Here is a 27,316-nt window from a genome sequence, read left to right as displayed (position 1 = left end):
GACATCAATGCTTTGAGTACCTTAAATTTTATTATGTTTGGCATGCTTGAGCATAGGTGAAAAGATGCACACCCAAGAAAGCCTGAATTTTGTATAATATCATTCATGGTGTCTCAACAAACGGATAAAAGCAGTGAGGTTTCTGGGAAGGTAAGATGAAGCAAGTGTGCCTGTTGCACTTCAGCTCTTTAAGGGTCTTGTGATCCTTTTCTTAAGCTACAATCAAAATGTATCATTTGCAAGGCAGCTAGATGCTAGTAATGTGAAACAGTCATCACTTGACATGATGTAAGGCTGGTTTTTATTTACAGAAAATGTCACGGTTGTTGTTTCCTTTTTCTCTTGTTTTGCAGTTGTGGGTGGTTGCAGCTCTTTCCGATCTTACACAGATGTTGTCGTTGTCTATTGTGCACTGAGTGTGTCTTGGGTTAGCTCTGCTGGACTGAAAAGGGAACAGCCTGTCAATGTTCTTGCAATGTGAAGTACAGCTCTGAGAGAAAGACGACTGCTCCTGCTAATTCTTTTGGCAGGATGTGGCACAGGTTCTTTAGTAATGGAGTTTTGCTTCAGGGTTGGTGGAGTCTTCAGTCTTGAGGCCGTAGATGATGTTCCTGGCAGTGCCACTACATTCCTTCCAAATAGCTGAAATAAATGAAATAGCTGAAACAATATGTTTATTCCATTCTATATAATAAATGAAAAACCTTGAAGCAAAATGGCACCTTCAATGATCAGTGATGTTGATTTCATTCTTACTGGTGCTGGCAGTCTTTCCTGATTTCTCTAAATTGCTTATGTGAAATTCATGCCACAACTTACCTGAAAAGGGAAAAAATGCTTAGTATCAATATATGCTAATGAACTGTTAGTAATTGGTTATTTTCTATTAGATATGCTAGTAGATACAATAAAACTTGCGTATGACTTGTGTATGCACATAGGCGTATCTGATTCATGGAGAATCTGGGAGGTTTCATGTATAAGTGAAGATGGTAGGCAGATTGTCATTCCAAGGAAAAAACTGAGCACTGTCTGGAAGGAAATCAAGTTTTGCAAACTGACACTGGGCACACCATGAGGACAGTTGATTGTCGTTGTTCTGTATTTCTATATGTTACTCATGTAGTCTTGTAGTTTAGAAGCAACATGATTGTGATCCAGAAAACAAGTGTACAGAGACATATTCTTGGTTTTGGTTTGTTTCTTTTGCATACTGCTTCAATACCAGATTTTAGGATCCCATATCATATTTTTATTCTCTTAAATAACTGTTTTAATTCCTACTGCATTTCATTCTGTTTTAACAGATAACCCAAGGAATTAAGGCTAGCAACTTTTTGAGCCAATCCTGCTCAGTTACATGGGCATAGCCATCTTCCAGGAGAAATATGTGGAGTGGCTGTTGAATAGTAGTGTTATTGGGTATGATATGCAAGTGTGAAAGAATCCAGCTTTGTTTTCAGGGCTCTTCTTGACACGGGTAGGAATCAAAGGGAGAGATAAATGGAACATACATTTCAAACACTACTGGGATGCTTGAGGTGTGTGGTCTGTGTTGTGGGGAAATTGTACCTATTTTCACACCTGTCTCTTTCTAGGGAAAAAAAATCTCAGTGTGAAAATACTATCGTTTTCATTAAACATTGTTTTAGATTTCATTACATTTTCATTAAATAACAGTGAGTAGTCATAGAATCATAGACTGGTAGGGGTTGGGAGGGACCTTTAGAGATCATCTAGTCCAACCCCCCTACAGAAGCAGATTCACCTAGATCAAGTCGCATAGGAACGTGTCCAGGTGGGTCTTGAACACCTCCAAGGAAGGAGCCTCCACACCCTCCCTGGGCAGCCTGGGCCAGGGCTCCCTCACTGAAACAGTGAAATAGTTTTTTCTTATATTTAAATGGAACCTTTTGTGTTCCAGCTTCATCCCATTACCCCTTGTCCTGTCGCTAGATACCATTGAAAAAAAGTGCTGCCCCAACCTCCTGACACCCACCATTTAGATATGTAAGTATTAATGAGATTCCCCCCCCCCCCCCCCCCCGATTAATCTCCTCTTTTCTAGACAAACAGCCCCAGTCATGTTTTTCTTAAATATAGGTTTCTGTTCAAATATGTAACAAAGTAGGGGCATAAAATTATCTTGTCTAAGGAATGACCTTTGGGCACTTTTTTATCTCTTAGGGTACCAGTCCTGCATTTGTAATTTCAGTGTTACAACCCTTCCTTTGTGCTGATTATGACTGAGAGGCTACTATAATGACACAATTATTACACTGCAAAATACAAGCAACAGAAAGTTCTTGTGATCTGTGAAAGAACACAAGTGATTGGTGGAAAGCCTTGTTTCAACCTTCATGCTGATAGTTTTTCATGGGATTACTTTCAGATAAAATTATCTGCCTTATGCTTTTTATCAGCTGTGTTTGGTCAGTTGCAGGCAGGGAACAGTAAGGATATGACCTCTGTAGCTGGTTACCTCGAGCACCTATTTCTGGAAATTTTCTTGGCTGAAGATCTAAGTGCTTCTGTTCTTCACCTTTAAATTGTTGCCCTTGGGCCAACCCAATTTGTGTTAAAAAGCAAAATAACTCACATAGCATCAAATTGATATTTTTAATACTTGACCAAAACGTGGTTGAATAAGATCAGGACTAAAAATTTGGAGTTCATGGTGAACAGTCTGGTTTTTTAATCAAGGATCCACGTGCCTGGTGTTAGATAAGAAACTTTAGCATCTACTTGTTATAGTTGACTTGTCACTAATTTCCTGGACATTATATAGACTGAGAAATGACTAACTTTGAGGGTAATATCCCTTTGCAGTGACAGTGTAATCTCTGCTCTGTCAGTTTCAGCTGTCCTTTGTGTTTAGCAGAAGTAGCACTGTCAGCATTTTTAATGCAGGATTTCCTGTTCTTTTCTGTCTAGATTAGAGTTCTAGAAGTATGCTTCATGGAATTCACTTGTAAGAAATTTTTGTTATTGTTTATAGGGGGGGTGTATATATTTAGCAAGGAAAGCTTTTGTGTGCTTGTTTATACTTGTAATACTTTTCTATTTTGTACACAGAGTGAATGTATGTGTGTGCAGAAGCAAATATATGTAAATTTGCAGAGGAATTAATATATTTAGATTCCAGAGACAAATACTTTTAGCGAAGGAAAATGAATCTGTAAGAGAAATTGTGTCTTTCTGAAAAAGATATAGGTGTTAAATTTGAATGTTTTCAAGTGCCTTATTATGTCACTGTTATTGGTGACAATTTTTTTTTACCATGACATGAGTGAAGGTGAGGTTGTATTTCAGTATGAAGTGATAGTAATATCAATAAGAGAAAGCCAGGACACACCAAGTGTTTTGACACTGCTGCTGTCTGTAGCCTCATCTGCATCGTGCCTGTAGCTCCTACACGAAGATGCAGACTTTACAGTCTACTCTGCATTTGTTATGGAATGAATATAGGTAAAAGCATATGCCTTGGCAGTCATTGCAGAGCCACTGAGACATGATGTTTTCTGTGTCAAAGACCTAATATAAGAAGGGATTTTCTTGACAGGATGAATTGGAATAATTTATCTGTGTTAGTCTTGCTTATATGTGGCATTTATACAGTATGTGGCTTTGGATATAATTAATGTACTCTTTAATTTGTTCCTATAGCGTAAGATAATAATCTTAAAGTGAGTTGTTAGATTCTGCATCTTGTGTTTTAAAGCATTTAAGCTTGTCATGACAAGCTCTAGTTGAGCTGTCCAGGATGCTTATTCCACACATGAGTACGTTTTCCACTCTTTCTTGATTTTCATGTTGTTATGCTGACCTCCTGTTTCTATTTTTGACATGCTTGTATTTTCCTCATTTTCCAGGTGAAACAGGAGCTGTAGAAGGAAGACCTTGTGGCTCACAATCATGCCATTCCCTTTTGGCAAGTCCCATAAGTCTCCTGCAGATATAGTGAAGAACCTGAAGGAAAGTATGGCGGTTCTAGAAAAGCAAGATATCTCTGACAAAAAGGCAGAAAAGGTACAGTTGGGACTTTCCACTTGCTAAACAGTAATGGGGGGGGGGGGGGAGGAAGAGAAGAGACTGAAAGCTGTTGAAACTAAATTAGGAAAACTCTGGGAAAATAACTTGGAATTATTTGGGGATTTTTCGACTGTGATACAGGGTAAGTTACTATGTACCTTTGAGCAGGCATGTTTCATGTTGATTGACTTTGCATTTTTATGCCACTGGCAGCTAATATGATACTTAAAATAATTTGGCTTGGAACAGTAGGATGCCACATTCTTTAATAAGCAGCTTGCAGCCACATAGTGCTCTGGTGCTTGCGTCCATTATAGTGGCTTTACTACTGTACAGCAGTTCTGGCAGTGCTTATCCACAGAAATGCTCACAGAGCACAGTGTCTCTGTTACTGAAACTGAGAAACCTTGTGTCTCTGTGGCTGTCAGTAGAGGTGCCTTGCCTTCAACCTTCAGAAGAATTACTGGGCTGCTGCAACTTCATTTAGATAGGATGGTTTGCTACTTCAGAATCTGTACTGTTGACAGTCATTTACTTCTTAACTGTTAGTCTAGATACTCCTACTGAAAATTCAGCCTGTGTGCAGCTGCATCCCATCATGTGTCTTATATGACAGGGCTATGTACTGTTGAGATGAAGTTTTTCCTGATAAACTCAGCACAAGGGCACACATTTCAAGACATCCAAAAAAACCCCTTAAAACCAAACAAAAAACCCCTAGCAAACAAAACACCTCTCTGTAATCTACAGTTTTTCAAGCCAGCTGTGATACCCTTCTTGGATCCTCTCCCAGCATTATTGAGCTGTTCTGTGCCGTTCTTGGCATCCTTGGAGTCACATGTAGGAGTTAGTCACAATCTATTTCATGTCCATCAATATTTTTGAGTAGAGTGTGACCAGATTCTCTATATTCTGTCTCACCTGGATGTGTCACTACTTCTCAGTAGTGGCTTGATCCTAAAATCCATGCTCTTTTGAATCATCTTTCCCTTTTGCTTAGACTTCTAATAGGGAACAGACTAGATTGATTCTATTGTGTGTAGCTCTGCACTGTATGTAACACGTCTGTGTTCTTGATTCTGTAACTGAATTATTATGCACTATTTGCATACTTTTTTCTTTAAAGACCTTGCTTATATAAGCTTTGATAAGAAGTGATATGGTAAGCCTGTAAAGTTGTTTCCCCTGTATCACATAGGAAGCAACACATTGTGCTTGAAGGAGAAAGAAGGTAACCTAGCTTTTCTAGGTTAAAAGTGAGGAGGGTTAAATACTGACATTCACAAGACTGAGTTGGGTATGGTAGTGCTGACCTCTGACATCCTCAATATTCCCAGAGTTAATGAATCTGAACAGTCACACCACCAGTGTCCCCATCTCCATACAGAGATTCTTTGGGAAATAGATGTTCCATTGGCAGGCCAAGACTTCCATGGTGACTGTGATTGTGCTTGGAATCTCAGATTGTTTGCTATTTGATAGAGAAAAGTTCTTCTGTATCTTCCAGACCAGTCTTCACATCTTTGAAGATATATCTGTGATTAAACACCTTGGATTTGGGCCTTATTCCTATCCAGTCTATAGAAAGGACTGGAGTAACTTTGAAGTTAAAAGACAACAGTAGCCATTATTAAAAAAAGAGTTTCTACATCCCCAGATCTCAATATTTAGGCATCATTTTACCTTTCAGTACCCCTTTTATTACTATAATCCTTTCTGCATTGTAACTTTCCATCCAAAATTAAGTACCCACAATGACATATTTTCTTTAATCTTGAACATGTGGAACTTGAAATGTGCATGAAGATGAGACTGGAAAAAAAGTCAGCATGTGTTGAACTGAACATTTCTAAATTTAATCATAGTTTTAAATATTACTTCCATAAATTGAAATTAGTTGTAAATGCCCTTGTGCTTCACACATTATAGCTGGCTGAGATTCCAAAGGCAAACTATTACTTCTCTACTGCAGTACCACAGTGGGTTTGTTTTTAGTGTGTAATTCACCGTGGTTCCTTCTGTGGAGTAGCACTGCACTACAATGTAGAGGATTCTCTGGCAGTGTCCTAACACACTTGGAAATAGAGATTGGTAAGAAATTAGACAAATATTTTTCCCTATAATTTAAAAGTGTAATTAATTATGTTTGAACAGAATACCTCAGTTTTTTTCAGTGTTTAAGCTGAAATTTATAACCTTTTATGTTTTGTGAGAGAAAGAAAAAATAGAAGAGGTAAGAAAGATTTTTAAAGCTTAGACTGTGTGGATTCCTGTACAGTCTTTATCATGAAATTGGAAATGTTTCTTCAAAGCAAAAGATGTAAACCAACAGTAGTGGTCATGCTGCCTCTTACTCAGTTATGAAACATTCTGCCCTTTAGTACTGGAAAATGTGTTTTGTTAATAAAAATCTGAAATTCAAAAAGTGAATTCTAGTTGCATGCTAATCCAATGTTTTTAGAACTGTCTGAATTCTGGAGAGAAATGAACCAAGTAATTCTCCCAGTCATTTTGAAATGTTTTTTAAGTTTGTGATACCTGTTTAAGAACTGAAATCTCAAGTGACTGCAAAAGCTGGACTGTGTCTCACTGCTGACAGTGTGTCATGTAGCCACAGCTCTGAGTGCTTGTGGCTGCAGCCTTGTACTTAGGGCACAGGTGATAGCTTGCTGTCTGCTGGTGTTATGGAAGGGAAACTTGAAATGTCAGATGCTTTATAATGGAAAATGTGTTCATGACACACTCTTGTTAGTTTTCCATTACCTGTGTTTTTTTCAGAAAGGGAGACTAAAGAGAAAGGAAAGGAGAACTTTCATATTAACGTGACCTACCCTTGTTCTAGCCCATTACTTAGTCTTTTATTCAAATCTCTTCCTCCTCTTTGGCTGAGATCAGCATTTATTTTTATACTAGCAGTTCACTTAGTTTATGGCACACATTTACTGTTGTGAAAGTATTTGATCATGTAATAAAGTTGTTCTTCCCTCCCCTCTGACCTTGTGTTAACCTGCTCATAACAGCTCCAGTTTTGGCTTTTGGGTAATTGTTTCAGCCATGTAATTAACCTGTGTGAGTTGACTATTGCAGGCATGGTTGGTCATGCCAACTTAACCAGCTCTGTATAGTGTCCAGTATACTATATGTATGGGACGATGCAATATGCTTTTGGTTTATCTGCCTGAGTGTGATATTATGGCATGTTGCTATAGATCAGACTTCATTCAGCCAGTGAATGCTGTCATTTACAAAGCAGTACAATTTTCAATTTGTTATGCATGTGTGTACAATTAATTCCTAGTTGAAAGAAGACTGAAGGTTAAGTAGTCTGCCTTGCCTATGGTATGAGGCTGTTACTCAAAGGGTAAAGATGAGCCTGCTTCTGGAAGTAATGGGTAAGAAGACACGCATGTCTTCTAATTGAACTTAGCTCTTTAATTATATCTTCGTGTTAAATGCTGAAAAATCATGTAATAATTTTTGGCCTTTAAAATAAACCAGTGGCATTGGTGTAGATAGTCACACATTTACAGGATTGTATGTTTTTCTAAGTATTTTGAAATCCAGTCAAATAGAATTATTAAGATGGTGTTTGCTTATGTTAGATACTGCTGTGGACTAGTAAACATATTCCCCAAGTAGAGGCACAAAACTAGAGCTAGTTTACCTTTTTGATGGATGTTTTCCTTAGTAGTGCAATTTCTGTAACTGCATTATTGATGTGACTAGAACCCCGAGCCATAGACTCAGAGCCTGCTGAGCTTGTCTAAATACTTCAGGACTGACCATGTGTTCTTTTTCTACTGCTTCTCTTAAGTAAAGACAAGTGTTGCTTCATAAAGTTCAAACACGCCAGCTGTACGAGTCTAAATGAAGTAGCTGGTATCCACACTGCTTAGCATTTGCAGAGGGAGTAAGTTTTGGAAATGTCAGGAGGATGGAGCCAGACTCTTATTAATGATGTCCAGTGACAGAACAAGGGGCAACAGGTACAAGCTGGAACACAAGAGGTTCCAAAGAAACATAGGGAATAACTTCCTCAGTGTGAGGGTGATGGGGCACTGGAAGGGGCTGCCCAGATAAATTGTGGAGACATTCAAAATCCATCTGGACAAGTTCCTGTGTGATTTACTCTAGGTGGTCCTGCTCTGGCAGGGGGGTTGGACTGGATAATCTTTTGAGGTCCCTTCCAACACTTAAGCTTCTCTGATTCTGTGAAATACCCCAGAGGCTGGAATAAACCGTACTGATTCATAGCTGTAAAGACACGCAGCAGTTCTGGTGTGACAATCATACTTGTGACTTCATGGTGTCTGGTTTTAATTTTAAGTAATATCGTCCTCTCTTTGATAAAAATAGAGAAACAAATGCTTTCTCTCCTTACTTCTACATTTTACTTTTATAGTTTGACTTCTTTTTGAATCGTATTGATTGTCTGGCACTACTGAATTTCAAATGTGACTTGTCACAGTATTTTTCTCTGGTTGCTCTGTGGTTGCTCCTGCTCAGTGTTGAGAATATGCATATACATTTTAATTTATCTAAATGTGAACATGTATATCATTTTAGTATATAAAATCTATATATCTGATGTAGCCTGTAAGTAGAATATCCTGTGCATGTATCTATATATAAAATATACCCTACTTTTATATTGTTACAGTATAAATATATAGTTTTATATCTATGTCTAATTGTTAATTCCACTTTTGATCTTGTTTGTTGGAGGAACTTTGTGCATTTTGTTTTTTCTCTAGAGATTTTTTATTTTTATTAAAAGAAAACAGAATATGAGGCAATTATTTAGAAAGTAATGTCACAGAAATTTGTGCACATAATGCTAGGTAGCCTTCTCTTGTCTGTCTTGCATTTTTTTACTAGCTTTTCAGTTTGCTCTTAACATTGGTAGTTAATATAGTGTCGTATGTTTTAGTGTAGCTATCTAAATTTCATTCTTCATCTGAAAAGGCAAAAATAGCTCTTCACATCATGTATTTGGAATACATGTGAGAGTTCATGGAGTATAGATGAGTAGAGAGTTTGTAAAAATTTATTTCTGGTCCTTTTGTGGGTGAGTTTTAGAATAGAAAGGAACGTAGAAGTGTCATTTTGTGGAACTGTAGTACATCAAAAGACCTTGGTTTTTTTAGATAATATTTTGAGGAAACCTCATATTTTTGTATTTGTGGTATGAATCTAGAGAGGATAGTCTGACCTAAGTTGAAGTGATAGAAGCCAGTCTCTATTCATGATTACAAACATCAGTACTGGTTGCCTAGACAGGTTGTGGAGTGTCCGGAGTGTGGCTGGCCATGAGCCTGATCAACCCGAGGGGACTTGGAGGTTGACCCTGCCTTGAGCAGGTAGTTGCATGCTGATGACTTCCTGAGGTACCTAAGCTGTTCTGTTTCTCTGTATCCTACTGAAGCTGTATGCAGTTCTAGGTTCAAGTGAAACACACTTAAATGGTCGTGATAGTTGTGAAGCGCATGAGAAATACATTTAAGTCCTGTAGTCTCTTCTTGGAGTTACTGAGTTGTATGTTCATGTAAGGCAAAGGGCACTCTGTGTGGAAATGTGGTATGTTTTTCTGTTTTCTAGGATTTTGGTATGAAAAATTCTCTACTGGCATTCTTCTAAATTGCAGGCACACCTTAGTATTGCCACTGTGCTAAAACAGGTAACTAGTTGAACCCCTCTGCCTTTCTTCCTCTTTCATCTTGCTTTCTAAATTAGTGTGCAGGGTGTAGGGACAAACAGCAATAGAAAGCTTCCTCTTTTCTTGGTAGACATTCATCAAAGACATCTCTTCATATCTCCATGTTTGTCAGATGTTCCTGTTCTTTTCCTAGTAAAGAGATATTTCTTCTAAATTTTGAAGAAATGGAGCAGTTAATTGTGTGACTTTAACTGCTACAAAAGGGTGAGCTGGCTTTCTTGTTTCACATTTTCAGGAGCTGTCATGATTTTAAGCAGTCTTATCAAGCACCTGCTTCTTGCTGTCTTACTATCAGTGCACACAAAATCCCTTGGAATTTTGATTAAGGAGGAGACAACTGAGACCAGGAACTGCAGTTAGTAGGAAGAGGGAGACAGCAGGGAGTGGAAAGTTGTGGAGGAGCTAAAACTGATATGGAGCCTCCTTAAAGGTCATGGAATCCTTACTTGCATACCGAGCAAATCTGGGATGGCTTTGGCTTCCATAGTGCATGGGTCATGCTGATCTTGAGCTTCTCTAGTTAGTCTGTTCTTCTGTAGGATGTTTTAAATGGGAAACATTTTAGATTTTTAATTGTCTCCTGTATCACTACTTTTTCCTGTGTCACTTCAAGTGCACCTCTTTCAGGGCCTGTTTGCCAGTGTGTTCTTGTATACTGAGATAACCTGAAAATTAAAGGAGATGCTCTTTGAGGTTTTGTTAATTGGAAAGGAAAAATTTCATTCACACTGACTGGAGAGGGAGCCTAGTATTTGACAAAACCTGATGAGTGCAAAATCTCTAGAAGCGATACATTTGGTCTCTCTGAGAAGTTCACTAGATACAGTCATGTGTCTCCATGTCATGTTTTCCAATCTGATCCTATGTACTTGTGTTTTATAGAATGGAAATTTTGTCAGGTTCTTTTCATCTCATTGCTGTTCTTTAGAGGATTTTTCAATGGGAACTTTAAGGGCAGTAAAAGGAAGAGATTTTTACTTTTGATAACTTGTCAAATAAATTGTGTGTGTGTTACCTCTGCTTTTTTTTCTGTTTCCATTTTTTAGTAACATATAGCAGTCTTATTTTCAGGAACATTATCTGTTTTTCAACAGGTGATCATTTCCTGATGGTTTCCCCCCCCTTGATGGAAGTGTGCAGATGTTAACAATGATAGAGTGTGCAGTTACAAAGACAAATAACAGTGCTCTAACTGTATTCTTTTCCTATTTTCTTTAGGCTACTGAAGAGGTCTCAAAAAACCTTGTTGCCATGAAAGAAATCTTGTATGGCACAAATGAAAAAGAACCCCAGACAGAAGCTGTGGCACAGCTTGCTCAAGAGCTCTACAACAGTGGTCTTCTTAGTACCTTAGTAGCCGACTTGCAGCTAATTGATTTTGAGGTAAGAAGAGAGCTCTGACGTTTCTGTCATTGTATATGTTAAAAGGAACACATTTAAATTCTTACCACTTTAATTGTTTAAGACATCTTCTGATCTTCAGCTTTTTATTTTTGGCTGGGACAAAACCATTAGAAAAAGAACTCATTGTTCAAAGCTACCTAGAAAATGAAACTAATGTAGAATATGAAATCGATGAATTCAGGCACATAAACCACACAACACTGAAGGAGATAAACCTCTACTCCTCATGATAAAAGTCTGTTATTAGTGTGGAATCATTCTTAATTGACGTGTAGATAGAAGAGTTAGTCTCTTTAGTAGTAATACCATAGTGAACACAAGCTGTAATACTACAAGGCATGTCTGTATTCTCCTCTTGTCAAATTAAATTCCTTGGAAGAGTAAAAGAATTATTGTAACATCTGTGAATAACTTTAAATAGTTAAGTTAAAGCTGTTGCTTTTAACAGATCAGTATTTCTATCTTTCTCTGGAAATAAGGGATTATAACCTTACTTCTCTTTTCCTTGGTGTTTTTTCTGTTCATTAGAAACCAACATACCCAAGTTTTTATTGATTACTTCAAAATAGTGGCACTTATTTGTACTCAGATGTACCTGTACACAAACCTTTGTCTAGCATTTGTCACAACATCACGTGGAATAATTTCACTTCTCAGTGCCATAGTGAATAATCTCCCTATTTAGTTATAAGAAGTTGCAGTACAACAGGATGCTCCTGTTTTCCCTGATGTCCTGCAAGAAGTGTGTGGTTGTCTATGAAGGGAGCCAGAGCCCATGTATCTCACTCCATGGCTTTGACCATAAAGACCATCTCTCCTAAGCTTACTTAAACACAGTATTGTTCATAAACAAGCTGTTGGTGATTCAAACACAACAGTTTAAAGCCCCATTGTAGTGTGGCGTTCCAAAAACAATGGCTTTCTTCCCTGTCCTTTCTTCTCTCCCCTTCACCCCACCCATAACACCCTCTAATTTGTGTTTAATTGTAATACAGTGGTATTTTTTCCTACCCACGCAACTGTTTATAGCAAACATAAAACATTCAGCTTGTTAAATAAGCAAGGAGAGCTGGGAAAGCTGAGAGGGGATACTGAAATGTGATCAATGTTAATTGCTGAAGAAAGGAAATGGTGAAATGTCATCTGGATTCTGCTGACCTCCAGATTGTTATCAACTTGCTGTTTATTCAGCCCGGTTACTAGTGAAGAAAACCTTCATTATCTCCTGGTAGTGAAGAATGGTAACAATTTGTGCAGACTTACTCTCATTCAGGAGAACTATTCATTTTATTCTAAGGAGACTTGAAAAGTTTGTGTCTGGTTCCTTAGTTTTTGATTTCCTGCTGCTGTGTTACATGGGGATATGACAGCTCTTCCTTCAGAGAGAAAAAGTCATTCATGGCTCTTTCTAGGCTGGGCCATGTCTGCTTTTTAAGCATGAACTCTGCCAGACTGTCCAGCAATTGTTATTACCTAGAATTAATGTCAATACGCCAGTGCTGCATAAGTGCACCAGCTTCTCAGCTGTTACAAAGTCAGACCTCAGCTTTGATATCCTATATCTCTGTGGTTTGGGGTTTAATGCATTTGAAATGATTTTTCTGTTACTGATGGCGATACAAACTTGATTTCATCTTGGTTCTTAAACTTGAAGAGTAGGTCTAGCTTTTATTCCTTTTGGTGTCCCATAACAGCTTGAGGTCATTTGACAGTGAACTGTATGTCTTTAAGAAGAACTTTACTCTCATTCCTGAAGGAAGTTTCCATGTAGAAGAGGAATAGACAGCTAATTGATGGTCAGGGACTATTCACTCTGACTCTTAAACTGTCTCAGATGTATTGGAATCTGAATAGTATGGTAAAAATCCCCAGAAAAGTAACAAATTTGATGTTTTCATTAAGAAAACTGTCTGACTCTCCAGACCTTGCTGTATCTAAAGGCTTATTTAAAATGGTATCCTTATCTGGAATCTTGCTTTCCAAATGGACACAGCCATCTGCCTAACGGTCATCTCCATGCTGAGTTGAGCTAATGTGTCTGCAGGAGAGATGATATCTGTTGGATGAAACTGTTGTTTTTGTTCTTGGTTTGTTTTTTTAAATGGAAAAATCCCAAACAAATCCCAAACTAAAAAACAAAACTGCCTTTTGCTTAAGGGAGCCCGAATCCTTCTGCTCAGAAGACAATACCAGCAGTCTTCCTCTCACCTCTCGCAGTCGTGACTGTTGGCACAGGGCTCAGTGTCTGTTTGCCCTTGTAGGCCATGAGATCACATCCCTCTAACAATAACTAGCTTTGGTATTACTGTGTACCACCATCAGTTCAATTACGTGCATACTAAGGAAATGCTGTTCTCGCTGGTGAATCCAAAGCAACTTGTGAGATCCAGCGCAAAGTTGGCAATGTTAGTGAATGAGAGTCGATGACTATATTATGTGGAGTTTGAGTAAAGCCATTTCTGGAAACACTGCTCTACTCATTTCAGAACAAAGAGTTCTGGTGTTACTTTGGGCTGGCTTTCAATGGAATTGTAATTGAGAGAACAAGCATTTACAAACAAAACCTTATATCCTGAAAATAACACTAACAAAACTGTCCATGCTAATCCACAAACATGGCATTTGTAGAACTACAATCCTCCTACATTTTTATAAACACTTGATTTTTTTTTTCTGGTGCAGTCATTTTGGTGTTGGTTGGGAAACTGAAATAATTTTGAGTAATTACTGTTGTATTTATTAATTAAACACATGCTGCATTTTACTCAAAAGCTTGCTGGTGTTAGCCAGGGCATTTATAATACAGTTGGACACTGTCAAGAAACATTATTTATGTATGGTTGTGGTGGTTTAGCCAAGTGCCCACCAAGTGATAGTATCACTCCCCCTCCTAAAATGAACAGGAGAAAGAGATAAATATAATGAGCAATTTGCATGTCGAGATAAGGACGGGGAGATGGCTCAGCAATTAATGTCATGGGCAAAACAGACTCAACTTGGGGAGAAAAAGGTTTGATTTATTAATCAACTATAAGAACAGGGAGATGATTAAAAAAACCCCTAATCTTAAAGCACCTCCCCCAACGCCTCTCCCCTCCAGGACTCTCCTTGCCTTCCCCCAGTGGTGCAGGGGCTGGTGGTTGCAATCAGCTCATTACAGATGGACTTTGCCACTGCTTCTTCTCAGGAGGAGGCCTCCTCACATGTCCCACTGCTACAGTGTGGGGTCCCTCCACACGAGAGACAGTCCCTCACAAACTTCTCCAGTGTGGGTCCTTTCCATGGGATACAGTTTTTCACAAACTGCTCCAGCATGGGCCCTTCCATGGGGGCAGCTCCTCACACCCTGCCCCAACACTGGTCACCCACTGGGAGAACAGTCCTTCAGGTACCGACTGCTCCAGTGAGAGTCCTTCACAGGATCACAAGTCCTGACAGCAAACCTGCTCTGGCATGGGCTCCTCTCTTCTCACGGGCTCCCACGTCCTGCCAGGAACTCACTCCAGGGTGGGCTTCCCATGGAGCCACAGCCTCCTTCAGGCATCCACCCGCTTCGGCGTGGGGTCCTCCATGGACTGCAGGTGGATCTCTACTCCCCTATGGTCCTCCATGGACTGCAGGGCGAAAGCTTCCTCACCATGGTCTTCACCACAGGGGAGTCTTTCAGTGCCTAAGCATCCTCCTCCCCCTTCCTTCTCCACTGACCTTGGTGTCTGCGGAGATGTTTTCTCGTTCTCCCTCCCTGTTGCTGCCACAGTTTAGCAACTGCCCAGCACCTTCATCCGCTTCTCAAATAAGTTATTCACAGAGGTGTTACCTCAATCACTAGTTGGTCAGGCCTGGGTAAGGTGCAGGGTCCATCTTAGAATTGACTGCCATTGGCCCTGTCACCTACAGGGAAAGCTTCTGGCAGATCTTTGTATAAAGAAGCCACCCCTGTAGCCTGCTGTAGCTACCAAAAACCTGGCCTAGGCAAAACCAATGCAGTGGTTTTTTTATGTAACATTCAAGGAGCCTTTAGGTGGAGTTGCTTAATAGGCCTTTATTTGCATGTCCAGACTTAGTACAAGTTTGCCTAGGCTTTCTGTGGATTCGATCTGATAACACATAGTCCTGAAGTTATGGGAATCCAAAATGGAAAGTTAATTGCAGAAATCTGGCTTTCAAATGGAGCATGTGAATGATGATGAAAAGTGCTTATATCTATAATCACCTTTTTGCTAGATGCCCATGCCAATTTGTCATCTTTAACTAGGGTCTGACAGAAGAACTAAACAGGAGATGCATGTATATGAAATAGAGAACATACCCAATTCCTTTTATACTACCTGGTGCTGTCTTTGCACATATTTTGTATGTAATCTTGGTCTTATTTATGCTACTTTTATACATCGAAGAATGAGAGACTTGCATTTTAGGTCAGTGGATGATTGTGTATTATTTCTTTATTTATTCAGCTTCTCTAAGTTCTAGTTTAAACTGGATGTTAACACTGCAGTCAAAAATGCTGTGCACACTCTTAATGGTAGCATCACACCATTACCTTTGTTCCTAGACAAGGGGAGAGGATAATGGAATATTGAAGAAACACATTTTCAGGCAAGAGCATAGTTAGACTGGAATGTTACTAGCAAAATCAAGTATAAAACAAGCCCAGGAGATCGATGCTACGTAGTAGTATGTGATGAAACATCAGCTGGCTTTACTTAACGTAAATTACTGTGATCTGTCTGCAACACGATGTCATGTTTTGAGTACTTTGGCGTATTTGAAGTGAGTGTAAAGACACAGAATATTTGATCTGTTTAAGATCAGAGTACAGAGGCTGACTGAACTGCAGAACTCACATGGTGTGAATGCATGAGATGATGATACTGTTTGTTAACTTGCCTAGTGGGCTTGAATTTTACGTGTTTAACTGCTGATATTTTTGACAGGGAAAAAAAGATGTTGCGCAAATTTTCAACAACATTCTCAGAAGGCAAATTGGTACAAGAACTCCCACAGTTGAATACATCTGCACTCAACAGAATATATTGTTCATGCTATTAAAAGGGTATGTATGTGTGAAGCATTAATATGTTTTTACATGAAGTAAGAAGTTTTTTAAGTTCATGGGAAAACGTTCAGTGTGTTCTGAGTTTTTCTCCTCCTTTGCAGTAGGCTTGATTTTTTTAGTTTCATTCCTTTTTTTTTGTCTTCAGGCCCATAATAAGATAAAATTTTAGTAATAAAACACTGAGTGTATATACTTTTGCATGAAATATGACTGAAAATTGAGAACTGTTAGCAACCTAAAATACTCTTTCTGTCATAATGCAGACGTATTCCTGTCAGTACAATATCTGATTCTGTTCTTTACTATTTCATTGTGAACTTACCAAGAGTGAAAAGCTGTTTTTTACCTTTAACCACTGTCATTTCCGTTTTGCTGTCATGTTCTCAGGTCTTAGTTTGGTCTCAGACTTCATAGTGATTTATATTCCTGTAGAGACATAAATGCACCAACTCAACCTTGACCAAAAATGATTTTGGGCATATAGTGCATGCCACATGGCTATTTCTTCCTCCTATTCTTGTATTATCTGGTGTGCTGGATATTGGAGAATGATGCCATACTGAATATGTGGTTGCACATGTAGAGCTGTGGATCTCAAAACATGAAAGCAGAAAGGTGATGTTAACATTTTAATGTTTCAAAAACAACTGAGAATAGTTCCTCATGTTTGAAATAGCATTCATTAAGAAATTTCCAAATATTGCAATTACAATGTATTCTTTTGGGATAGAAAAGGTCATAAAATATTAATAAACTATTTTATAAATACAGCAAGGTTTTATAACTTGTGCTGAAGCTATCCCTGCTGGGATGTGTGAAAAGGCCATGCTTCTCAGTGAGATACTTGTCTGTGTTATGTTGGTAGCATTGAGATGTGAGGATAACCAAGTGTATTTTTAACATTTAAAGAAGAAACCTTGTTGTATTTTTCCTTTTCCCTCCTCCTAGTTTGTAGCAGCCATTAGAGATGCTGACTAACCTGCCATGCACATGGCATATTAGGCTATTTGACTGTAACATCTCTACTTATGACTAATCATTGGCCATTTGTGTAAGCCACTGGAAAAGAAACTTGTTCTGTAGAGAAGGCAGGAGTTTACATCTTTTAGTTTCATGCTGACTCTGAAGATTTAGCACCAGAAGCAGTATGGAATATTTGCTTCAATTCATATGAGTAAGATATAGCCTTGTCTGCCAGAAGGGCATTGTGATTTGTTGGGTTTTATTTCCCCTGCATTGCAGCCGTGATTTTGGGAGGAAGAGAGATTTCAATGTTAGAGGGACAAAAGCATTTTGAATTATGTCATAACACAAAATACTGATTCAGTAGTTCTTCAAATTAATATACAAGAGAAGGCAAAGACATTTGAGGTACAGAGAGGTGAAACTACTCTCTCAGCATGCTTTCAGTGATAATGTGACTGAGTGAGGACTGTGGCACGTTTGTCCTAATTTTTGGTCTGTGTTGTTACTCTTCAGAGACCATTATTCTGATAGGAATTGTCGAAACACATGTTCATAAGTCAGGTTATTTGAAATAGGCATTTAGTTGGTTTTAGTGACTTAAATGTTACATATGGTATCCAACTGAGTCAAATTTATGTAAATGTAAAACTATGGAATGGGCTGCAAAAGTGAAGTAGATTTCAAATATCCATGACAGGTTAAATGGGAAACTATTGCAAGAATTAACATGAAAATTAATTCAAAAGAAAATGTTTTTGGATGGAAATATAGTTAATGCTTACTGTGCAGAATGATATATACCTTCTGTGGGGGCATAACCAGCTGGCTGGATGAGGGAAGAGCAGTGGATCTCATTTAGCTTGACTGAAGGCTTTTGACACAGTCTCCCATAACATCCTCATCAGAAAGCTCAAGCAGTGTGGCTGGGATGAGTGGACAGTGAGGTGGATGGAGAGCTACTGAATGACAGAGCCCAGAGGGGGGTGATCAATGGCACAGAGTGCAGTTGGAGGCCTGTGGCCAGTGGAGTTCCACAGGGGTGGGTTCTGGGGCCAGTCTGGTTCAACATCTTCATCAACAACCTGGATGAGGGGACAGAGTGTGCCCTCAGCAAGTTCCCTGCTGGCACCAAACTGGGAGCACTGGCTGATTCCCCAGAGGCTGTGCTGCCATTCAGCAGGATCTCGACTGGCTTGAGAGCTGGGCAGAGAGGAACCTCATGAGGTTCAACAAGGACAAGTGCAGAGTCCTGCATGTGGGAAGGAACAACCCCCTGCACCAGGACAGGCTGGGGATTGACCTGCTGGAGAGCAGCTCTGCAAAGAGAGACCTGGGAGTCTTGATTGATAATAAACTGACCATGAGCCAGCAATGTGCCCTCGTGGCCAAGAAGGCCAATGGCATCCTGGGATGCATCAAGGAGAGTGTGGGCAGCAGGTCAAGGGAGGTTCTTCTCCTCTACTCTGCCCTGGTGAGGCCTCATCTGGAGTCCTGTGTCCAGTTCTGGGCTCCTCAGCTCAAGAGGGACAGAGAACTTCTGGAGAGAGTCAGCACAGGGCCACCAAGATTATCAGGGGATGGAACATCTTTCATACGAGGAAAGGCTGCGGGACCTGGGGCTGTTTAGTCTAGAAAAGAGGTGACTGAGGGGAGATCTTATTAACATTTACAAATATCTAAATGGTGGGTGTCAGGAGGTTGGGACATCCCTTTTTTCAGTTGTGTCTAGCAATAGGACAAAGGGTAATGGGATGAAGCTGGAACACAAAAAGTTCCATTTAAATATAAGAAAAATCTGTTTCAGTGTTTGAGTGAGGGAGCCCTGGCACAGGCTGCCCAGGGAGGGTGTGGAGGCTCCTTCCTTGGAGGTGTTCAAGACACACCTGGACATGTTCCTATGTGACTTGATCTAGGTGGACCTGCTTCTGCAGGGGGGTTGGACTAGATGATCTCTGAAGGTCCCTTCCAACCTCTACCATTCTATGATTCTATGATACTTTGCTCCTGAATATTCTGGTAAATTTGAATTAGCTTCCAGGGGTATAGGATAAAGGATGCTTTGGCTGGGAGGCAGGAAGGTACATATGAGGCTTGATCTGGTCCAGAGCCAGATATGTAACAACAGATGTAATTTCTGTAGACCGGGATAGCTTATACTGCAACATGATAAGTTACTGGTTTGGAAAAGCAGTTCCATCTTCATCCAGGGTCATACTATGAGCTTGCTTAGGAAAACAAGGAGCAGGGAACAAGTACAAAGGTGTATTTCTGTCAAATGTGTCTTAAACACACTGTTTGTTGATGACTGCTGTTGAGTATGCAAAAAGTCAGCTGAGGGAACTGTGTAATATTTGACCAAGAAAGCCTGTCAAGGAAGTGTAGCTTCATCAGGGGTGGCTTCAGGCGTCATCGCTTCTACCAAACCAGGGATGGACATGTTCCACAAGTCTCTTGTGAGAAGGTGCTTGAGGTACTAAAGGCTCGAGTGCAGAGGTGTTCACAATTGTCCTTACAATCAGAGGACACTGTTGCCAGCATTTCAACCTAGAAACCCACGATGAGTAGCTATTGATGCTGAAAAATGGTTTAATGAAAGAGGAGATGTGAATTTATGTCCAGTATTATTAGCACTTCCTGCTAATAAAGGGTGGGTTAGAAGGGCTGTGGGCAGTAGGTTGGGAGAGGTTCTCCTCCTCCTCTACTCTGCCCTTGTGAGACCACATCTGGAATATTGTGTCCAGTTCTGGGCAACTCGATTCAAGAAGGACAGGGAGCTGCTGGAGAGAGTTCAGTGCAGGGCCACAGAGATGACAGAGTGGAGCATCTCCTTTGTGATGACAGGCTGAGGGAGCTGGGGCTCTTCAGCTTGGAGAAGAGGAGACTGAGGGGTGACCTGATTAATGTTTACGAATAGGTAAAGGATGGGTGTCAGGAGGATGGAGCCAGGCTGTGTTCAGTGATGGCCAATGATAGGACAAGGGGCAATGGGTATAAGCTGTAACCTAAGAGGTTTCAAAGAAACACAAGGAAGAATTTTTTCACTGTGAGGGTGACAGAGCACTGGCAGGGGCTACTCTGATGGGTTGTGGAGTCTCCTTCTCTGGAGACATTCCAACCCACCTGGAAGAGTTCCTGTGTGACCTACTCTAGGTGGCCCTGCTCTGGCAGGGGGGTTGGACTGGATGACATTTTGAGGTCCCTTCCAACCATTCTGTGATTCTGTAATATCATGGATAGTTCTATTTTAATTAGCTGTGTGGTTTTGCAGCACTAACTTGTGAAAGTGTTTATAAAGAGTCTTTGGTTGATGAATTTGTTTTTCTTTTTAAATAGGTACGAATCTCCAGAAATTGCTCTAAATTGTGGAATAATGCTTAGAGAATGCATCAGGCATGAGCCACTTGCTAAAATAATCTTGTGGTCAGAGCAATTCTATGATTTCTTCAGATATGTGGAAATGTCAACGTTTGACATAGCTTCAGATGCATTTGCCACATTCAAGGTAATCTACATACAACATTTGAATTCTTATTTCCCTTGTTCTCTGCTGTATGAACGCAGATGGTGTATATTGCAGTCTTGGGTAAAACAAACCTAGGGAGAGGGAAAGAAAATAGATGTGGTACAAATGAATAAACTGGACACCGGTCTTCCTTATCTTCCAGAATGCAAGGTATACACTTAAATATATATACACTATGTTCCTGATAACTCTTGTTCTAGAAAGCAAGATTTAAACTGTCATGCATTATCTGAATACAGGTGCACTTTAATGCCAGGGGCTTTTCAAAGTCTCTGTCTCAAGCTCCTCAAGCACGTAAACTCCTTTTCACTCTGTTACAAATTTGAATGTATTTGAATGCTTTGTCTTAGGAAATCTTTTTCTTGTCCTAAAACTACCAGTTATGGGCTTATGAGCATGATAGAGATCAGTATTAAATAGTGAGTGTTAACCTTGGTTGTTTAGAGTTCTGTGCAGAGCACAACCTTGATCCATAAATGGCAATGTTGAGTGATAATTCCACAGGCTGTTTACCTGTGTGAATTAACGTAACACATCGCAGACCTTTCCAAAGTGGTGCCAAGATCCTTGGCAGTGTCCAGGTAACTGCATTCATGTCCTTAATTTCTCATGTAGTGCAACATGTTTGAAGTATACTCAGTGTTTCATGAGAATGTAGATGTACTGTTTAAATATTTTAGTGAAAATATTGATTTTGTGCTTTTTTACAGGATTTGCTTACAAGACACAAGTTACTAAGTGCAGAGTTTTTGGAACAACATTATGATAGGGTGAGCAGCCAACATTTTAATATGCTGAATTTTTGGGTGCTGTGTATCATATTTGAAGAGACCAGTATTTTCATTCCTTGTTTAGCTTTGTTTTTGGAAGTTTATGCACTTTATTAAGCCAATCGAACTTACAATAATTTCTGCCAAGCAGTAAAGATTTGGAGCTTACTGTTGAATCTAGAAAGGTGTAAAAACAAGAGGTGACAGAAATCTAGTTGTGTGACAATTCGATAGGATTTTTCCACTAGAGGGAACCCTCTCCTTGTCTTTTTCTTTTGTCTGTATTAATGCTGAACAACAGAATCCTAGCTAGCACTCCTCCACCTGCTGGAGACTCAGGAAATTCATCAAGAGTGTTCGGTACCAGGAACTACTCTAGTTTTAAGAAACAATGAGAACTTCTTCCATCACATTGCAATCTAAACGTTAAAGACTCCTTTAAAAGGGTATTTTTTTCTAAAAGCAGACACAATATTTGAACAGTAGTGACTTGCAGGAATCTGCTGGGATTTCAGACATTGTTTACATTCTTGTTGGGAATTTTCATCTCCTCCAGTTTCTTATAACCATTTGAAAGAAGAATGTGTATGACACTTGGAAAGGTGCTAATCCTTGTCTTTATTCTGTGTTTAGTTCTTCAGTGAATACGAGAAGTTACTTCATTCAGAAAATTATGTGACAAAGAGACAGTCACTTAAGGTAAGGCACTTTTATTCTTAAATGGGGAGTTAGAGAATTCCTTTAGTTTCAGAATGGGTTGACTAATTGAAATGGCTTCAGTAAACACCTTGGGGTTTCTTTATTTTTTTGTTTGCTTAAGTTCTTGGAATCAGGTACTTTTATTTAGTCCAGTTCTTTCATTATTTAGTGTCCAGCACACACAAGTAATTTCTCTAGCTGTGTAGAAGTTACTATATGCAAATATGGGGATTTCTTGTTTGTTTTTTTCCCTCCAACAAATCTGGACACAAATAATTTAATAAAAATTCCCATGATGTGACTAGAGCAATACTAATCTTACATTCATGTAGGTAATAGTTAACACATAACTTTTAGCAAGGGTAATACATGTGAGGAATATCTTGCTTCCTTCTGGACAAAGAAGGTAGCACAAGAAGTGTAAATATTTCTCATTTGAAGTACTGACTTCTTTTCTTAAAAAAACCCTATATCCTTATTGGTGATTTTTAGCTTCTGTATAAAGGAAAAAGCACAATGAAATAACATAGAAAAAAAGAATGAAGGACTCTTCCTTTGATTCCAGTTCAAAACAAGGGGAAGGGAACAAAAGGCAGTTTTTCACTAGTTGAGAAAGAGGAGAAACTGCACCATTGGAATATGAGGAAAATGCACTTGCACTTAGAAATTCAGAACTTAGAAATCACAGACCACTGTCAACTACTCAGTGTGTTTGAAAGCACTTATGAAAAAGTTACTTCTTGTATCCAATGTCAGTCATTTTATTCATTCGGGCTTGTTTTCTGCCTTTAGCTTCTTGGTGAATTGTTATTGGACAGACACAACTTCACAATTATGACAAAGTACATCAGTAAACCTGAAAATCTGAAACTCATGATGAACCTCCTACGAGACAAGAGTCGTAACATTCAGTTTGAGGCCTTTCATGTGTTCAAGGTATGGTTAAAAAAACCCCAACACAATAAAACAAACAACAAAAGAACCCCACCAGGAGTGGTTCAGTTGAGTAAACTACTCACCTGAGTCTAAATGGAGCTTATCTTAATGTCTGCTAAGTGGCCAAGTAAAGAGTGATAACCTTTGTCTTTATTATGGTCCATCTTTATAAACAGTTATCTTTCTGTCTTTCAAACTCTATTTGAAAACCACTCATGGAATTTCATATGATTATCTGTGCAATTTGTGGGTATTAAAAAAGATGAAATGCAGTAGTTCAAAGAGGAGTATGTGATGTCATGGAAAATCACGAAGCTTCAGGATTTATGCAACATAGCAGTATTTTAGCCAAGTCACCTAAATTTCAAAGCTTAAATTGTAATTTGCACATTGTAACAGACACCTCCTGACTTTGCAGCAGACAAGCAAATGGCTGGGAACTTGGAGATATAACTCAAGATACAAAGGTTTTCAGTGAACTTTAAAACACCCATCTCGTGCTGTATATAATCTGAAACTACACATTTGCTACAGAACTTAACAATGAGGTGTCTTTAGTGGTTTCTGCAGAGGATATTGTGGCTGGACACCTCCCCCAAATTGAATTTACTTCTAATTAAAATAAATGGAGTGATTTTATTTTAAAACTTGCACTTGCTCTATTATTTTTCCTTGGAGATACTGCAATAAGAATAATTAAAACAGTATTTTAAGTTATTGTCATCACTGTTTTGTCAGTTAGGTTTGGGTTTTAATGTAGCCTTCCATTGCCTACTATTATCCTAAATGCCTTTTATTTTCTTGCAGGTGTTTGTAGCCAACCCTAACAAGACACAGCCTATATTAGACATCCTTCTAAAGAACCAGACCAAACTTATTGAGTTCCTCAGCAAGTTTCAGAATGACAGGACCGAGGACGAACAATTTAATGATGAGAAGACCTATTTAGTTAAACAGATCAGGGATTTGAAGAGACCAGCACAGCAAGAAGCTTAATCTCCGATAAACCCTTAAAATATTAAACCCAAATTCAGCATTTGCTGTTAGATATTCAGCATCAGGCACTCTTATCGATTCATGAGGAACATTACTGCTAATCTGCTGTTCAGTGAACGGTTTTTGTTTTTCTCTTTTCTTTTTTAGTCCAAGTTGAAAAACATAGCTGCTGCTTTCTTGCACAATGTGGACTTTCTTGATATTTGTGTCATTTCAGAATTCAAAGACACTGCTTGTTTTAGGAGTCCTGAAAAGAAAGATTCTAGATTCATGACAGCAAACATATAGATGCTAGTTTGGTTTAGGGGAGAAGGTGTTAATGTAGTTAAGTGACAGGTTGCATGCTTGCAAATCTGAATAAATCTGTATGTTTGCACTTACCTTGTTTGAGATATGAGCACAACGTGACCTGTGCATACCTGGCACCATAGCATAAGATTATATGCCTTGATTTTACAAAAAAATGTGCAGTGCTTTATTTGTAATCAAAGGGGAAATGTATCTAAGATGTGAGCTTATTGGGGTAAACAGTTGTCTTGCAAATAAACTGATACTGAAACTTAGCAACTTTTAGAAGAGTGAAATCTCAAGGTTCATGAGGAAAATGTATATATGCCTTTCACTGCTTTATGGAATTTTGTTTTTGACATGATTTGATTTTTCTGAGAATTGACTTGTAAACTTGGAAATATGTTCTAAGGGGTTTTGTTAATTTTACTTTAAAGGTATTTCAGACAGTAGACCTAGCAGTGACATATTGCATTTCATTTCAACAATGCTTGCTGGTTTCTTTTGTATATAACTCCTAGGCTGCTCATTTCTTTAAAATATGATTTAATTTGTACAGCAGAGGAATGTTAATGTATTAGTCTGTAACTATTACCTAATATTGAGTTTTGCAAAATGAATGCTCATATGTAATTGAATACTTCAGATCACATGGAGATGCAGATTTAACAATCTTAAGTACTGCAGCATTAAAAGGAAAAAAGAACCAAACCAAATTCTTTGTATTCACGTATCAAATGGGGTGCCATCAATTAGAGTAGGTTGAAGTAGACAACTGGAACCCTTTATGCCGTGTTCTTACTGGATAATATTGGCCTTATTCAATTAAACTAGCATTGTGCTCATCAGCTCTGCAGATGGCATGGATTATACTGAATTAATATCGCCTCCTCTTACTTCTGGAGAGCCTGCAGTGCATCATTTCTTACAGTAAATAACTCAGCACAGTAATTGTATAAGTAGATGATTTAATTCCCTCTGACTTCAAGAAACAATTTCATAGATGTCCTAGGGTAACAAAATGATTTTGTCGTGTTAATTATGTTCTTTAATGCTGCAAACTATCAGTATTCATAAAAACAGGAAAACCAACTGATTTTGCACCATCTTTTTGTTACTGTGACCATACAAAATGAATCTACTAAATATAGCTAAATGATGTTAAGAAAATTGTATCTATCCGTCATATAGTAGCGCTAAGATCACAACCAAGCAAACTTACGGATTGGAGTATGAAAGTTCAAATTCTGCATGGCTGAATCTGATTGCGAATGCTGTAGAAAATGTTTGTTGCTTCCTGTCCTCTTCCTAATTAAAGTACTTGTCAGTCAGCAAGATGAAACTCCTAAGTGATATTTAAGCTGATTTGAAAGCCTTCACAAGGGAAGTCAGCTCCAGAAAATTGAGTGGTTTTACTCGGTTTTTTAAAGTTACTCAACATTATAATTGATCTTTTTAAATGTTCTCAGTGTGTCCTTTGCAAACCTATTCGTTTTGGCTAGAGGAAAGAAAATTGCTTACTCTTACTGAAGATCACAGACAGGCAGAATTGGCCATGAGATGGTATTGTAGTTCAGTACTAACAGTCTATTATATTTTGGTTTGTCATAGCTGAATGGAGGAAATATTATTTGCCAAGTTACTCACCATTACATGTAAGGCTTCCTCTTTAGAAAAAGGTAGATTTATACATGTAAAGAAGTGAAAACATTTGGACTGGGATAGAGGTTACTCTATGTTAGGCCTTAGAAACAATGGCTATGGTGATTTTTTTAAATCTGTGGAAACGTTTGAAGGTTGGCTTTTGAAAAGAAGTTGTATTTAAATTAAAGTTCATTTGACATTCTCTTGGTATTAAAAGCTGTTGTTCTGGAAGTGGTTTCTTATCTGCTTGAAGGCTTAAGGGTATTACTAAAAGTTATTTAAATGTGAGCAGGTTTTGGTTTGTTTTTTATTTGTTTGGGTTTCTTGTTTTGTTTTGTTTTTAAATAAGAGATGTATACAGTTGTAATTCTACTTCCATGGTAGCATTTCATTTCTCTTGAGGAAAATGCGTTTCTTATTAAAAAAAATCTGGCTGGCCCCATAATTTAAATTGAAATAAAATTTTGAAGAAAAGTGTGTGTTCTTTCCTGTGTTACTGAGTTTCTTACTGTGAGTTTCTTGTGGATGTGTTCTCCTTTCTTGGCTTAGAGGGGTTCAGCATTCTCCCTTTTAAATGTGAAACAGTTTGAAATGGTGAAAAACGCTGTCCCGCAAAAACATTTGTAAGGATTTAAGACAAAGCACCGTTTTAGAGATGCAGTAAATCAGAACTAATTGTTGGTAGTCTGTCTTGCCAATTTGCAACAATATTTGCTGGTGCTGTTCCTTTTTTGCATGACCAGTGGAAAAGCCAGGAGATGCCGTTTCCTGAGTCACGTCTAGAGATGGGACTTGATAGGATTGCTGGAAGTGAATCCTCGATAATTTTTGTCCCTTCCCTTCTCTCTTAAGTTTCAGGAGCCAAAAGTGTGTGCAGTGGGTAAATCTATTCTTAGGAAGTTCTTTGGCCTCTGCCTTTGAAGTTATCAGCCTCTGTGCATTTTTCACAGGTAGGCAGGGTGGCCAACATCAAGAGAGTGTGTTGCATTTAAACACAAACATTCAGGACTTCTGTTGCAGATTCTTCAGGGTGGTTTTGTTTAGCAAAATTGCTGAAAAACCTGGTTTTCTTCCGGGAACATACTTACCTTGCAGACAAAAATACTTGGTCTTTTCTAGCTGCCACTAGAGGTTACACCTGTTTATCATTTTTCTCCGTCATTGACAGTAAGATCGCAGGCTACAGGGATAAGGAGTAATTTATTCTTTCCAAACAAATTGCAAACTTCAATTAAAAGAGTGGTTAAGTTGGGTACTTGGCTGGGTGTTGGGATGAAATGGCC

The 27,316-nt window shown here is 38.7% G+C and overlaps 1 protein-coding gene across 1 annotated transcript in view; it reads left to right on the top strand.

The window, feature by feature from the left end:
- The window catches only part of CAB39 (calcium binding protein 39), a 47,115-nt gene extending 20,608 nt beyond the window's left edge, over positions 1–26,507 (top strand). Inside the window, exons 2-9 of the mRNA XM_062005956.1 lie at positions 3,873–4,029; positions 10,967–11,131; positions 16,090–16,208; positions 20,511–20,679; positions 21,411–21,470; positions 22,104–22,169; positions 22,962–23,105; positions 23,913–26,507. Coding sequence (XP_061861940.1) covers positions 3,916–4,029; positions 10,967–11,131; positions 16,090–16,208; positions 20,511–20,679; positions 21,411–21,470; positions 22,104–22,169; positions 22,962–23,105; positions 23,913–24,101 — 1,026 coding nt within the window. The 5' untranslated portion in view covers positions 3,873–3,915 and the 3' untranslated portion in view covers positions 24,102–26,507. The remainder of the gene's footprint in view (positions 1–3,872; positions 4,030–10,966; positions 11,132–16,089; positions 16,209–20,510; positions 20,680–21,410; positions 21,471–22,103; positions 22,170–22,961; positions 23,106–23,912) is intronic.
- The last annotated feature ends 809 nt before the right edge of the window (positions 26,508–27,316 follow it).

The sequence above is a fragment of the Colius striatus genome, chromosome 12 (assembly GCF_028858725.1).
Source record: "Colius striatus isolate bColStr4 chromosome 12, bColStr4.1.hap1, whole genome shotgun sequence".
NCBI lineage: Eukaryota > Metazoa > Chordata > Aves > Coliiformes > Coliidae > Colius > Colius striatus.
Note: the sequence above shows the minus strand (reverse complement) of the source record. Positions and strands in the feature narration are given on the sequence as shown.